The 14,113-nt window shown below is 42.6% G+C and overlaps 1 protein-coding gene across 2 annotated transcripts in view; it reads right to left on the bottom strand.

Annotated features, from left to right (window-relative positions):
• Nucleotides 1-11,615, bottom strand: part of ANKRD10 (ankyrin repeat domain 10) — a 36,533-nt gene extending 24,918 nt beyond the window's left edge. Inside the window, exons 1-2 of one of the 2 annotated variants that reach the window (XM_082754348.1) lie at nucleotides 11,299-11,615; nucleotides 5,432-5,584 (exon numbers count right to left, since the gene is read on the bottom strand). In XM_082754348.1, coding sequence (XP_082610474.1) covers nucleotides 5,432-5,584; nucleotides 11,299-11,499 — 354 coding nt within the window. In that variant the 5' untranslated portion in view covers nucleotides 11,500-11,615. The remainder of the gene's footprint in view (nucleotides 1-5,431; nucleotides 5,585-11,298) is intronic. The other variant, XM_082754349.1, reaches the window with a different exon arrangement.
• Between the last annotated feature and the right edge of the window lie 2,498 nt (nucleotides 11,616-14,113).

Here is a 14,113-nt window from a genome sequence, read left to right as displayed (position 1 = left end):
ATTAACTGTCTACACGGAAACTCATCCGGCACTAATTAATCCAGGATTTTCCTAATGGTGTAATACATTTCTCATCATAGCAGCTGTCTTCGATTCATCATTTTGTTATTATTTCCATTCCCCCTCTTCTGTTAGAGAGATGAACGTGTAGAAAAGAAGTGATTGGCCTCTCAATTTCGTTCAGCATTAGTATTTACAACCCTACCCCTAACTGGAAAGATAATCATCAAAACACAGCTCAGTCTAGGACAAGTTAGCTCATCTTGCCAATGCACGTGACACAGATGACAAAAATCTTTACTAGACCCACAAATCTAGCGTGCTGCCCAGTTAAGATCTAGATAGCTGAATTACGAAGTACTGCTGAGGGAAATGTTAGAAAGATAAGAAAGGACCTTTGCAAAAGAGCTCCTCACCACGGCGTTATAAAAATAAGCTGAGCTTGTAGCAGTTAATAGATGTGTCACCAATAACCAGAAAAGGGTTAGTATCTCAGAAAGAGAATGTATGTCTTGAGAAGGGCTTTTCTCAGTCACTGGCCCAGAAAAGCATGCACCTCTTTTCTAAAGCTAAAGATTTTAGAAAATACTTTCAGATCAGAATATATGAATTTAGATTCTTAGAGCACTCCTTTTAATTACGGCACCTCATCTTCCATCTTCACTAACATTCATTGCCATCTTTTGAAGTTCTACTACAGGACCAAAACTATTTGCTCTCCCTTTTATCTGAAATAGGTTCCTAGTTCTGCAAACAAAGAAATTCTCTTCAGGTTATGATCTAGATTGAATGGAAATATATATTAGTTCCACTGAAAATGGCTTGGAAATTTATGCGTTTTTCAACACATCCAAAGTTACCTGTAGAGGTAAATAAAGTGCTCTGAGACTGAGCACAGTTCTGTTTAGATTTAACAATTGGGATGGATGGTACTAAAAAGAAAAAACAATGTAAGTTTTTTCTAAGAACAGTGCCTAGGTTGCTTGGCTCAATTTGCACATTACCACATTTTCATGCTTCTTTTCATTCTCATCTCTTCCATATGCCTTTTTTCCTTTTCTGAAGACAAAAGCAGGTTTTTTGTTGTTGTTGATTAATTTTCTTTAGCTTGGGGTCATGGCTAGATTACATTTGACTATTTCATTTTACTGAATAGGTATCTTGCTCTTCCTTCCTTACTCTTTTTATTTACATGCCTGGGTCTTTCATATCTTTGGCTTAAATTCTCTTCAGTAAATCTCAGCTTGTATTTCATCACTATGCTGCTTAGCCTCAGACATTTCCTCTACGAATTAAATCTCTCTCAAACTCTTTGCTTATTCCAATTCCCCTTTTAGGTATTTGTATTTATCCAGTTCAGTCTAAAGATTTTTTCCTCAATTTTGAGATCTACATTTCTGTTGGCTTTAAGATCTTCCAGTTCAACTTTGAGCAAACTTCCTATTTTCTTCTCCCAGTGCCTGGATACGATTCAATTAATCTCACTCACTGGTACTTTTATTCCTCTTTCATCTAAAAGTTACTTACCTGTAAGTTTTTATTCTTAAAATGTTCCCATGACCATTTACACTGAAGGCTTTTACCCATGTATACACTTGTACAATACTTCTAGTATTAATGTCCAAACACAGCATTATTTTACCTGACAAGAAATAAAAGCCAACTCCATTCCTTACTCAGCTGATCGAATGTCAAAGTCTATCAACTGATCACACTTCCAGAAAGTGTTCAGACTTCTTAGACCTAGGGCTCTGTCCCTTCTGAAGCTAGAAAGTAGAAGCTGGAGGAGATGGAACATTTTTCCTCTTTCTTCACTAAAAATTTGCTTTGAATTCATGATGGTTTCTCCTTCTGGACACAAAAGGAATGAGTCTTTTTTCCTCCCCACCAAGGGTATTAGTGTGTTTACAGTTCTTGAGAGTTTGGGTAGTCTAACCCCTCCTAAATCTGGCTGCCATCACTATCAAATTATGGTAACTGGTGGGATGAAAAGTAAGTTAACATCACCTGTAAGGATGCAATATTTCTTATCATTCCCCTTCAAGGCAGGCAACATGTTTTTGTTTGTTTGTTTCTTGGCCAATCAACGAAGGCAACATACAATAGAAATATTTGATATGCTGAGGTCAGATGGAAAATATATTTAAATGAAGCAACAGGCTTTTTATCAGGAAGAATTCATGATCATCTGAAGCTAATACGCAAAGCAGCACAGAATCGGTCTGCATTGTGACAAGGATAAAACTTCATGGAAGTAGCAGTGTAATTGCTTTGCACTGTCAGAGTGAACTAAAGCAGGCATGAAGCTAAATGCAGGTCTTGTCTCACAATATTAAAAACTATTAGCAGGCGCTGCTCACTGAATATAAAAAGAAATAAGACTTTCTCTTGCACCCAGTGGCAGGTAGAAACAGGCAGGAATATTGCTTGGCACTTTGGCTTTCTCTGAATGTTTACAGTGACCCTTGTGAGGGGAGGGACTAGGGGTAAGTACTGCCTGCCAATCAGGAGAAAAAAAAAAAGACATGATTCTAGCCAGCACATACAGTTATACAAGAAGGCTGGACATCACGGGATATACTCACAGAATTTATTTTGGAGAGCAAGGTACAGGTGGGACAAGCAGCTTTCAGCGTTTGTCGTTCATTGCTGCTGCCTGAGAAAGGTCCCAGGCAACTGTCACCAGCACTGAGATAATCATTTTAATGTTTTCCTAAACTTCAGGGCAGGCAGCAGGGGCTACAATACCTCAGGGCAGATACGAGAAAGCACGTATGCAAGTTCTACTGAGTACCAGAGGTTTACATTAGGATTGAGAGACTCGAGGAGATTCCTTTTCAGAAGCTATCCTTTTCTTTTTCCAGAGGTGATTGGTTAGTCTGTAGCCAGTGACCAGGAGTCAGTTTGGAAGGAAAGCTTTACTAGTTTAAATATCAAGTATTCCCAGATCTTTCTCAGCATGTGTTTTGTATCCAGTGTCCATGGAACACTTGTCCTCACACAAGCATTAGCCAGTGACTATGTCTGTCTGAAGTACAGCATCAGTCAGCGAGCTGGAAGGAATAAACAAAATACACATCAGGAAATAGTGCTCCAAAAGCTCCAAAGTGTGGGTGGAAGCCCTAGATAATCACCTGGAAGAGCTTGGAAATTAAATAAGAAACTAGAATCACTTATAAAGCAGTGCAAATCAAACGAGAATAGTAGATTTTGACTGCAATTCAATAAACAACTGGAAGGAACTGGGGAGAGCAAAGCATGCACTGTGCTTTACATACTCGTGTGTGAAACATTCCAAGCTATCTGTGGGTTGCTTTGCTGTAGGTGTCACAAAGGTACGCTGCCTAGCTTTCAGTGCTCGTGCACGTGAAACCAGTGTGACTGACCAGCTGCATCTTAACAAAGAGCTATTCTTGCTTCCACTGTCACTCTGAATTAACCAGAGATTTCTTCTTTTTATCAAACCAGATCTAAAATACCTCTTCTTGTATGCTCAATTGCTATTTTGTGGGGTCAAAAAAGTTTTTTACACAAGTGTAGTTTGATACTACTGTTATTAACACCATACAAGGGTTCCACAGCATCAGCTCTCGGTACTGTCTATGCTGGCACCCTTTGCCTGTCAGTATCTAAATCTGCCTTCTGAAGTCTTCCTAGGTCTTCCTATTATTTAGATTTGCTCTCATGACAGGCCATAGATTTATAAAGACTCCTGAGTCACTGGCTAGTCACTACGACTAGCCCTCTCTAGGACGGGATGGGTTACCAGTCTACTTTTAACTGCGTGTCATGCTGCCTTCTGCTTTCCCTTACAGTCATCTGCACGTTGCCCTCAGCCCATGGAGAGTTCTCTCTGTACTCCTCTCCTCTTCTGCTGGGGGCTAGCTACCACTTTCTTCTGAGTTACAACCTCACCCACTAGATGTTCCAGGAGAGTAAGCTTGTTCTTCAACTCCATTTCAACCTCACTGGTCAGTTCTTCTCTTTATCCTCTTAGCAGGAAACTTTCATTCTTCTCATTCATTCATTTTCATTCATTCTTCTCTTCTCATTTAGCAGATATCTGTACATCTTTATTCTGTGCATGCCATGTTTCCTCTCTAATCACAGTTTCTTTACGTTCTTACCTGGGCTCCAGATGCATTTCTAGTTCTTGTATTTTCTCTTCTGATGATTCTACCACTAGGCAGCAATAACTTAGTGTGTAAGTTACTTTTGTCAGGTATCAAGGAGAAGATGCGATCTATAGCCTCTGCATCCAGCCACCTTCATTGTTTCTACAATTCTCCTGGTGTCTCACAGCTGTTCTCAATGCACCAGCCTTCTTGTCTGAAAACTCAACACAAACTTCCCCATTTCTTATTTTTTGCATAACTTAAAAAAAATAATATAAAAACAAATCTAAAGGCAAAAGTTCAAGTTCTTCAGCAGTCTTAGCTTAACTCTACTGCATTTAAAACACTCTGGCCATTAAATATTTTAGGAAAAGTATGATGTAAGTTTAGCAAAACAGATTTTACAGATGCTGTGCTGTACTACAGCTCTAGTAAATGCATATGCTCTAGTAATAATTACTCTTAGAGGACATCATAAATCATATTTTGAAGTACTGTTGTAAGGGAATAAATCATGTATGCACAGCACACGTAATAGATCCGTTCAGTACTGGAAACATTTTCTCCAAATGCATGTTTTTAAGCACTTGATTCTGTTACCATACCAGAGTGTAACAGTCCTTTACGTGCTTTTTTACTGTATTAATATACTCTATATTACAAAATAAATTGATATCTATACCCATGGTAACAGTAAGGGGAAATTATCAATTAAAAAACCAAATACCCCCCATTCTCTCTTTGTTAGTCAAGTACATGTTTCTGATCTACTTGCAGGAAATTACTAGAAAAGCTTTGGAAATAATCTAAGAAAAAACGATGCAACCAAATGCATCTTAAAATAAATCACATCTTACTAGATTTTACTAGTTAGACGTATGACTAAATCAAGGACCACAAAGGTCTCGTGGTTCTGTAGGCAGTGGCAAATTCACTGGCTCATTTTCCAATTCTTACATATTAAGTAAGATGTTTCTCACTACTCTCTTTTTCCTTCCCCTAAAGATGCATTAAAATACCAGAGCATTTGGTAATGCTGCCAGCATCAGAGCAGCGTGGTACCATTTTGTTCAGGGAGAAAGATGTCAGCTCCTCAACCAAACGTTCTCCAAACCTTTAGTGGCCTAAAGTAATTATTAGTCCTACCTCTGCAATAATCACAAAGCCCTGTACCCAACAATTAAGTTATTTGACTTCAGGGGATGTTAAAAGTGTTTTACCTGTATGTGAACGTAAGGATCATACACACTGTAAAACGGGACCAAGACACTTCTTCCAAAATTATATGCAGACATGAAATACACATTAAACCATACCTGTTTGTTTATGTTGGCCCCCACTTGAATCAACCAATTCAGGCACTGTGGATGTCCTCCAAAAGCAGCAATGTGGGCTGGTGTTTGAGCAAAACGTGTTGTACTGGCATTTACAGAAGCTCCGGCTCTTACTAACTGTATTAGGCACTCCAGCTTTAAAGACATGAGGGAATAAAACCCAAAAAATGTTACACAGGTATGCTATGACACAGTTAGCACATACTAAATAAATAAAACCCCAAAAAGCTAAGCTTACTAGCGAAAACTAAGTGGACACAAAACAAGAGAGAATATAAACACTTGATTTTCCCCTTCCTCCTTATTCCTGCTACCCCCAGCCACAGATTGTACCTGAAAAATACTAAATTCTCATTCCCTGCACTGAATTCTGACATTTATTTTTGGGATTGTGACATTTATTTTTGGGATGGGGAAGAGAGCACAAATAATACCTCAGCGTCAACCAGAAGAGCTACTTGGCTCACTTTTGTCAGGCAGAAAGTTTCTGATCTGGCAAAGCTGCAAACATGATACTAAACAGACATTATTAGCTAATGTTTGCCAAAACAAAAGTGTTGTTAGGAGATACGCAGACCTATTTTCAGGAGAGTTCAGAGGGAAGAAAACCAGAATACGCAAGAAAGATTTTAACATTTCTTTAGTATGTCACTTCTGAAAGTGACAGAACCTGATTATTAATAACCAGCATCATTACTACTATGCTAAATCTATACATGAAGTACGTTATGTTGACTGTTTTCCTGCTATTATAGCTGAAGAATTGTTAAAAGCAGCATGCATTTCTGTGGCTATACCAAAACCAGCTAAGCTCTTTCCTTTTTTAAAAGGAAAAAGAGTATTTTGTCACACTATATTCCGATTTATTTTCCTACCCTGCTAACCAGAAGTATCCGATACCCAGCTACTATATTTAAGTGTTTGCACCATAACATTTGTAGAAGCTGAGCGAACCGCAGCCGTGATGAGCTCAACTTTCAAAAATAGCCCAAAACACAAAGCTCCCTTCCTGTCCCACAGCACCATTGCCCTTTTGTTGACAGGAAAAGGAACGCACTATGCTAAAAAACAAACAGTTTAGTCTAGGCTTCCATTTATTGTGGGCAAAAAACAAACACCCCCCCGCCCCCCTCCCGCACACACATGCGGCAGTGAAAACAAAGAAGCTCCACACTGACTCCGGGCACTGCTTTCGTGAAATGAAAATCTCCTGGTCAGCCTCGCATGGTTAATTAAAGGAAAGGTTTGTTAGCTATAGGACTGCAAGGGAATAATCTGTTCATGAAGAAGTGATGACAAAGCATCAAAAAGCAAGCTGGCAGCTTGATTATGGGTAGAGGCACGAACATCACCATTTCAGCGTTCTTCTCTGCCTCTGTACAATGTCCTTTTTATTTTTTATTTTTTAACCTGTAACTTCCTGACGCTGATGAGTTACATGCACAGGACCAACCACAGCAGTATTTTCTGATAGTTTTTCAGCTACATTGTGCACTTCAGCTGTATTTTTTTCCCTGTATAGTTCAAACACACAGATATGAACTCTATCCTGCAGCATATACAAAATCACTTTTTTTTTTGGACAGTAACGGACCTGATGTAAAAGTACCATTAACATACCATCAATTAAGTGTCCAAGGGGGAGGGGAACTGAGATTTCACAATGCTAACAGCTCTGGCTCCATAAATCTCAACATTACCAAAGAAAAAAGTATCTTTTCAAAAGCAAACAAGTAAGTTTGCTGAAAAAAAGAGAAAAAAATGTATATATATACACACATAAAAGAATACAGTAAAAATGGTGCAAGATAATTTGTAATTCCAATGCTAAATTACCCAAATAAACTTTGTATTTGATACCCGTAAGGCTTCATGCTTACAAGTTAGCACCCTAATATTGCTGTTAACCCTTAATAATTACTAATAATTGTAATCATTAATAAGTGATGTGATAAAAAAGCACCTTCTATACCAAAGTGTTTCTCTACTATAACTGCAAGCAGAAGTAAAATTCAGACAGTTTTCTAAAAAACTAATCTTTCAATATAATTAATTTGCAAACGCTTTCAGAAAAGCGCTGCAGCTTGAGGGAAGAATACATCCTCTACAGAAACTGGGCTGCATCAGCTTCCCTAATTACACGGACATCACGGCTTGCCAATTACGAGGGGAAAAATATTGGAACTGGTGCCCCCGTCTCATCTTGCGCTGTTTGAAGCTGCTTTATGAAACGCCTATGCGTCACCGTGGACTTTGTGTTTAAATTTTTAACTTCATGTTTAATTTCTTTTTTTTCCCCTTGTATCTCCCCCTCTCCACCTCCTACGGGGTTTCAACAATGAAGATAAGGCTTCCTCCCATTAAAAGCCGAAGCAGGGTTCTTCTGCATGGTGGCTGTCAGAAGCGCCTGCTTCTTTCTACGCTACTGAAAAACGAGGCAAATTACTCCGTGGACAGAAAAAGGCAACATACCTAAGGGCAATGCCCCGCCAGAATACTTATGCTTCAGATTAGGATACGCAAGTCCTTTCTCATTGAATAACGTTTCAGAAGATATTTTCCACTGTATTGTTTTACCTAAATTGGAGGTTAAGCTGATTGAACGGAGACAACGGACGGGCCTCCATATAGGCCACAATGCTGGCACAGTACCAAGGAAGAAACGTGTGCTTTATCTGCGCTACTTTTGTTCCACAAGAAACAGAATGTACTTACTACTGTTTTGCTTCCTTTAATGTAAACAGTCAAACGGCAAAAATAAGAGTAGGAGAAGAACACGAGCCAGGAGATATAATCAAAGGAAGCAAAAATTACATGTGCGAGCAGTTAATGAGAAAAATGAAATGAAAATAAGCATAAAACAAAGTGAATCAGCAGTGACTTTTTTTTTTTCTTTAAACACAAGCCCTTTATTTTCTACCTCCCTGGTAGCTTTTTAACCATTTTACATTCTGACCCATCTTCTCGAAAATCTGCATAACATCAGGGTAATTTAGGGCGCTATATAATTAACTCTAATTTGAACACAGCAGCTCTAATGGGAATTAATTTACTTCTCAGGATATAAGCACTTCTCTGCAGTGAGGGAATACCCTGAAAATGGAAACTCCACCACAGATACTCAACTCAGCAAGTACATTTGGATGTGCTACCATCTGTGATCCATACTGTCTTCCAAAAGGAGGGGATGGACAGAGGTCCACACTGTTACCATAATGTCAGATATTGCAACCAGGAATTCTTACCTACTATTTTTAATGGACACTGATGGTAATTTAATTATTACTTGTAAGGTCTACAGGTCTGTTTCATAGTAAGCTACATAATTATTGAAAAATACTGTCTTTTTTTAGTCTTAAGATACCATGTTTTTGTTGACTAGTATTAGATCAGTATTTCCCCAATAAAAAGCTGTATTATCTTTTGCATATTCATCTCCAATGGAACTTTTGTTGTTACTTCCCTATCTGCACATCTGCAACCGTGTGCAGGAAGGCAGTTCTACAGCTTTGTTTATAAGTGATTTTGCCTTGTCCTTTGATGTAAGGGGGGCTTTCCTCTACATACAGCTTGTGAAAGAAGTGAAGAAACATCCACAGATTGCTAAAGGTCACCAACCCTAGACTGATGCTCTGTGTGCATGCACGTCTATGCATAGGAATTGTTTTAGACTTGCTTGAGGCAAGTTGTTCCACAAGTACTTCTTCCCAAAAATAGCTACATCAGTTTTGTCATTTCAGTCTCTTACAGAGATGCGGTTAGAAACATTCATGTCTGATGGACCATGCTGCTGAAGTGTCCTAAACCAGAGCAGCAATGAAGTTCTGGTGCCATTTAATTTCTTGCAGGCAAAGAAAACCAAGTGCAAACCCCAATTAATCTAGCACAACAAAGAACCACTACTGCAGCAAAAGAATCTTGTTCAGTCATTTTTGAAACGTTCATTAGGAGTTAAAGTTGTAAGACCCTGATATTTGAAGAGGCAGGAAAACTTTCTGTTTGCAATTATGAACAATCTTAATTTGAAAAAAAAAAACAAAAAAAAAAAAACAATGAATAAGAACATAAAGACATGCATATGGATGTCCACTAAAAGCAGCTATTGTTTCACTTTTGGCAATCGCCCCTTAGCTTGTGAAAGGTTGATTTATGACTACGCCAAACGAACACAAAGTAAGTCAAGTCTGAGATCCAATTACAACCCTGGAACTTTTCAAGTGTGTCGAAACACTGGCGGTTCCGCCCAAACATCGGCAAACACATTTTTCACTGGGAGGGTGACTGAGAACTGGAACAGCGTGGGGTCTCCTCCTCGGAGACCTTCCAAAGCCACCTGGAGGTGGGCCTGGGCAGCCCGCGCTGGGTGGCCCTGCTGGAGCAGGACTTGGAGCAGGCGGCCTCCAGAGGTGCCTGCCCACCTCGGCCGCTCTGGGGTTCTGTTGCACAGTCCCTGCCTCAAAGGAAAACATTACCTAACAAGACTGTAAAACGTGCAGATGACTTTCGTAGGTTGAGGCTGCTCAGCCACAAAGCTTTTTAAAAATACGTATATGCAAAGTGATATCGAAACGTTTGTAGCCGGTGTCGTCTTTACAAGTTTCATTTCACTTGAAAAACGCTCCCGCCCATTTCACATGCGACAGCAACAAAACAACATCACAAATCAAATTTGATGAGGATACCTAAGAACAAACACAGTAGCTTGCAAAATGACTCGCTCCCTTCAGCAGCTTTTTCTGCAAGAGTCTCTTTGACGGGAAGAGAACGTGCATGAGAGCTCACGTATCCTAGCACGGCTGGCAGAAAGATAAAAATACTCGAGGAAAACAAAACAAAACAAGGCACATGCTTGAAGGACAAAAGCAAGACTCCCACGTGCATGCAAAAAAAAAATAATCCTATGATAATGGTTAAAGAAAACCGGAACCATAAATGCACGACAGGCAGAAAGCTTTGATGCCAATTCAATATCTGCACGTTTTGTATCAGCTGACTTCAGGTCAAAATTTATGGTACCCCATTTCTGAACGCAGAAGATTAGCTTCTGATAGAGAGAAAGGTGGTTTTTGTTTGTTGCTGTGGTGGTGTTTAAGACCAGAGGATTGCTCGGCCGTGCTTCTAAAATGTTCGCTGGGTACCGCAGATCAAATCACTCAGGGTACAAAATGCATCTCTTAATGTACTTGCATTATGTCCGCCTAAGTAACCCTCATTTTCCTCCCCTGGCAGACAATCAATACATAAATAGAAATATATTGTGACCGGGAGGGAGAACGAGAACAAAAGGCCCTCAAAAATCAGAAATGAGACATCGCCGAGGCAGAAAAAAAACACCCTCCAGGCCTGAATCCTGCACGGGCTGGCACGCTCACAGCGTTATAAATAGACAAAGCATATGTAAAGCGAAGAAATTAAGATTTGAAGGCAAAGATAATTCAAAGAAAGGTGGTTAGGAAAAAATCTGGTAGCCGGCTCCTCGCGCGTGCCCCTTCCTGCAGACGGCGATTCGCAGCTATTTGAGCGCGTCAATCCCACGAGGGCTATTTATAAACCCGTTTATTTTCGTAAAGGCACCAGCAGCCTCCTCCAGCAGCCCGCAGCCCCTGCTCGGAGGCTTGGGGGGCTCACGCAGGGCTCTCGGGGGGCTGCAGGGCGATGCCCCAGGGCAGGCGGCGGCCGCCCCTGTGAGGGGAGCGGGGCGGCGGCGGCGCCTCCCGGCCGGGCGCGCAAGGGGCTAAGATGGCGCCGCGATGCGCTGCGCGCCAGCCGGGCTGCCGCCATCCCTCTCCTCCTCCTCCTCCTCCTCCTCCATCCCTCCCGTCCCTTCCTTCCCCCCCGCCGGGCCCCACCTTGCCGAAGTGCGCGGCCCAGTGGATGGGCGTCCATCCGTAGAAGGAGTCCTCGGCGGCCAGGTCGGAGCGGGGCGAGCTCTGGAGCAGGGCGCACAAGGCGGGCAGGTCCCCATCGCGGCAGGCGCGGTGCAGGGGGAAGCGCAGGGTCAGCAGCTCCTCGCTGGAGAAACCCGCCTCGGGGCCGGCGCCCAGCGACATGGCGGGCAGGGCGAGGAGAAGCCGGGCGAGGCAGGGCAGGGGGAAGCGGCGCCGGGGGGCGAGGGGAGGGGGGGAGCGGGATGGAGGGGGAGAGAGAGAGGAGGAAGGAGCGGGCGGGGAGCGGCGCCGGCGGCCGGCAGGCACCGAGCACAAAGGCGGCGGGGCGGGCACCCGCGGCCAGCACCGCCCCTGGAGGGCGGGAACGGGCAGGAGCCAGGCGGGCGGCAGTCCCCTCCTTCTCCCCTCATCCCTTCACCCCCCTCTTTGTGCCCCCGATTTCCCTTCCCTTTCAGAATTGCCCCCCAAAATGCCCCCCCCCCCCCCGAGTACTCACTGAAGCAGGTTGCGGCAAAGCCGTGCCTCATCGACCCCTAGCGGGGCTGCTGGTGTGGGCGCTGGGCTGCCAGCACAATATATAGGAATATATACAGAATGGTTTGGGTTGGAAGGGGCCTTAAAGATCACCTAGTGCCAGATATACAGGACCACAAAACACCTCGAGTTGGAAGGGACCTTAAAGACCAGCTAGTCCCACCCCCCTGCCATGGGTATATACATACGGGGTATATAGGTATGGTGTATATAACCTGTATACAGGATATATAGGTATGGTGGTGTTTTCACGCCACATCCCCAGCAGAAAGCGCGTTCTGGCTGATTTCAGTGCTCTCCAGCGCTCGGAGATGGCTGTGGATCTGTGCTACATAATGGGTTGCAAAACAAAGGATAATTTCGTTAGGGGCCGAGTCGAGGGATGGTGCCAAATTTTTACTTGCAACTTGAAACCAGTCCTTGAGTAACTGACGCCACAGAAGCCTTAGGAAACTTTTGTTTGTTGCTCCCAATTATTTTCTGTCAAAAGTATTTGCAAGACACTTTTCAGGCAGTAGTAAACTCAAATTGATGGTAATTTGTTTGTGTAAATCCAAGTAGATTCATTTATCCCCCCAAAATCGACGGATACTTCTCTTTCAGTACACACTATTAAACGATGCAAGCCAGGAATCATGTCCTGAGGCAAATGAGCTGCAAATCAATTTTTGTTAAAAGTACCAGGAGGCCTATACAATTTTAAAGGGTTTTCTTTAATATCAAGTGAAATTGATCATCAAACACCTTTTAGCTATTCTGTGTGTACCTCACCAAAATAAAATACTACGTTTCTACAAGGCTGTCAAGTTATAAATCTCAGAATAATGTGTAGAGGAGGGTGAATTACAAACGAGCCCTTTTGTAGCTGGTTACACTGAAGCACAAAAAGCTCAGTGCTTTGTCCAGGGGAGGGAGTACTTCCAGCTACAGCAATTTTCAGTTCAGTGCCTCACCTTTTGCCTTTCAAAAACGTTCAGCTGAAGCTCTGAGAGTTTACCATCCTATAGACGCTTCTCTTTCTGGGTTATGTGGATTTTTATTTCCCATATCAAACTTCTCTAGGCAGATGCTAACCATTTGACTTGTTTTGGGACTAAATAACAAAGGTTCCATAGGATAGCACAGTTGAAAGAAGGAAGCAAAAAACCAACAGCTTACGTTATAAAAATGGTCGTTACCAGAATGGCTGGTATTAAAGAAAACAGTTTCTTAGTTTGAAAACAGGCAAGCTGTTTTTCACTGCGCTGTGTACAAGCACTGACATTTATAGTCACTCGTGTATTGTTTGTAACTGTCATAAAAACTGATGAATATTTAAAACTTGGGTTATGGGGAAGATGAGCAAAAATTAAATATTGCGTTACTGAAGATTCATATTCAAGATTTGCATGTGGTTTTTGTTTCTTACCGGCATGTGGAAACTGCCATACCAAATAAAGACAGCGGTCTGTCTAATTTCCTTATAGACACTGTCATTAACGTATTTACTTTCCAGCACTGCCTGCAAGATAGTCGTGTGCTGTTATATCTCTTACAAATGGGGAAGTGTAACACTGCGAGGGGAAGTGGCTTTAACAGTGACATGCAGGAATCCTGCTGGTGGAACTGAGCTCTGGCATCTTTGCTCACCAGAGGGCCTTGTGGCTGTCCAGAGGGACCCCGACAGGCTGACAGGAATCTCATGAAGTTAACAAGGAGAAGGGCCACCCAGCTGGAAAGCAGCTCTGCAGAAAAGAAGCTAGAGGTCCTGGTGGACAAGAAGTTGAACGTGAGCCAGCTATGTGCCCTTGCTGCTAAGAAGGCTAACTGTATTCTTGGTCACATTAGGCAAAATGTTGTCAGCAGGTCAAGAGAGGTGATCCTTCCCCTCCACTTAGCATTGGTGAGGCCACTTCTGGAGCACTGTGTCCACTTCTGGGTCCTCCAGTACAAGAGTGACATGGACATGCTGAACAGAGTCCAAGGGAGGCCACCAAGATGATGGAGGGCCTGGAGCACCTCTCCTGTCAGGAGAGGCTGAGAGCTGGGACTGCCCAGCCTGGAGAAGGGAGGCGCAGGGGGATCTCATCCATGTCTGAGGGGAGGGTGCTGAGAAGACAGAGCCAGGCTCTTGTCAGAGGTGCCCAGTGCCAGAACAAGGGGCAATGGACACAAAAAGGCACCCAGGAACCCTGGCACAGGCTGCCCAGAGAGGCTGTGGGGTCTCCTCCTTGGAGGCCTTCCAAAGCCGCCTGGAGATGGG

The sequence above is a fragment of the Aythya marila genome, assembly GCF_965140915.1.
Source record: "Aythya marila genome assembly, chromosome: 1".
Lineage (NCBI taxonomy): Eukaryota > Metazoa > Chordata > Aves > Anseriformes > Anatidae > Aythya > Aythya marila.
The sequence above is the reverse complement of the archived record's forward strand: the minus strand, read 5'-3'. Positions and strand labels throughout refer to the sequence as shown.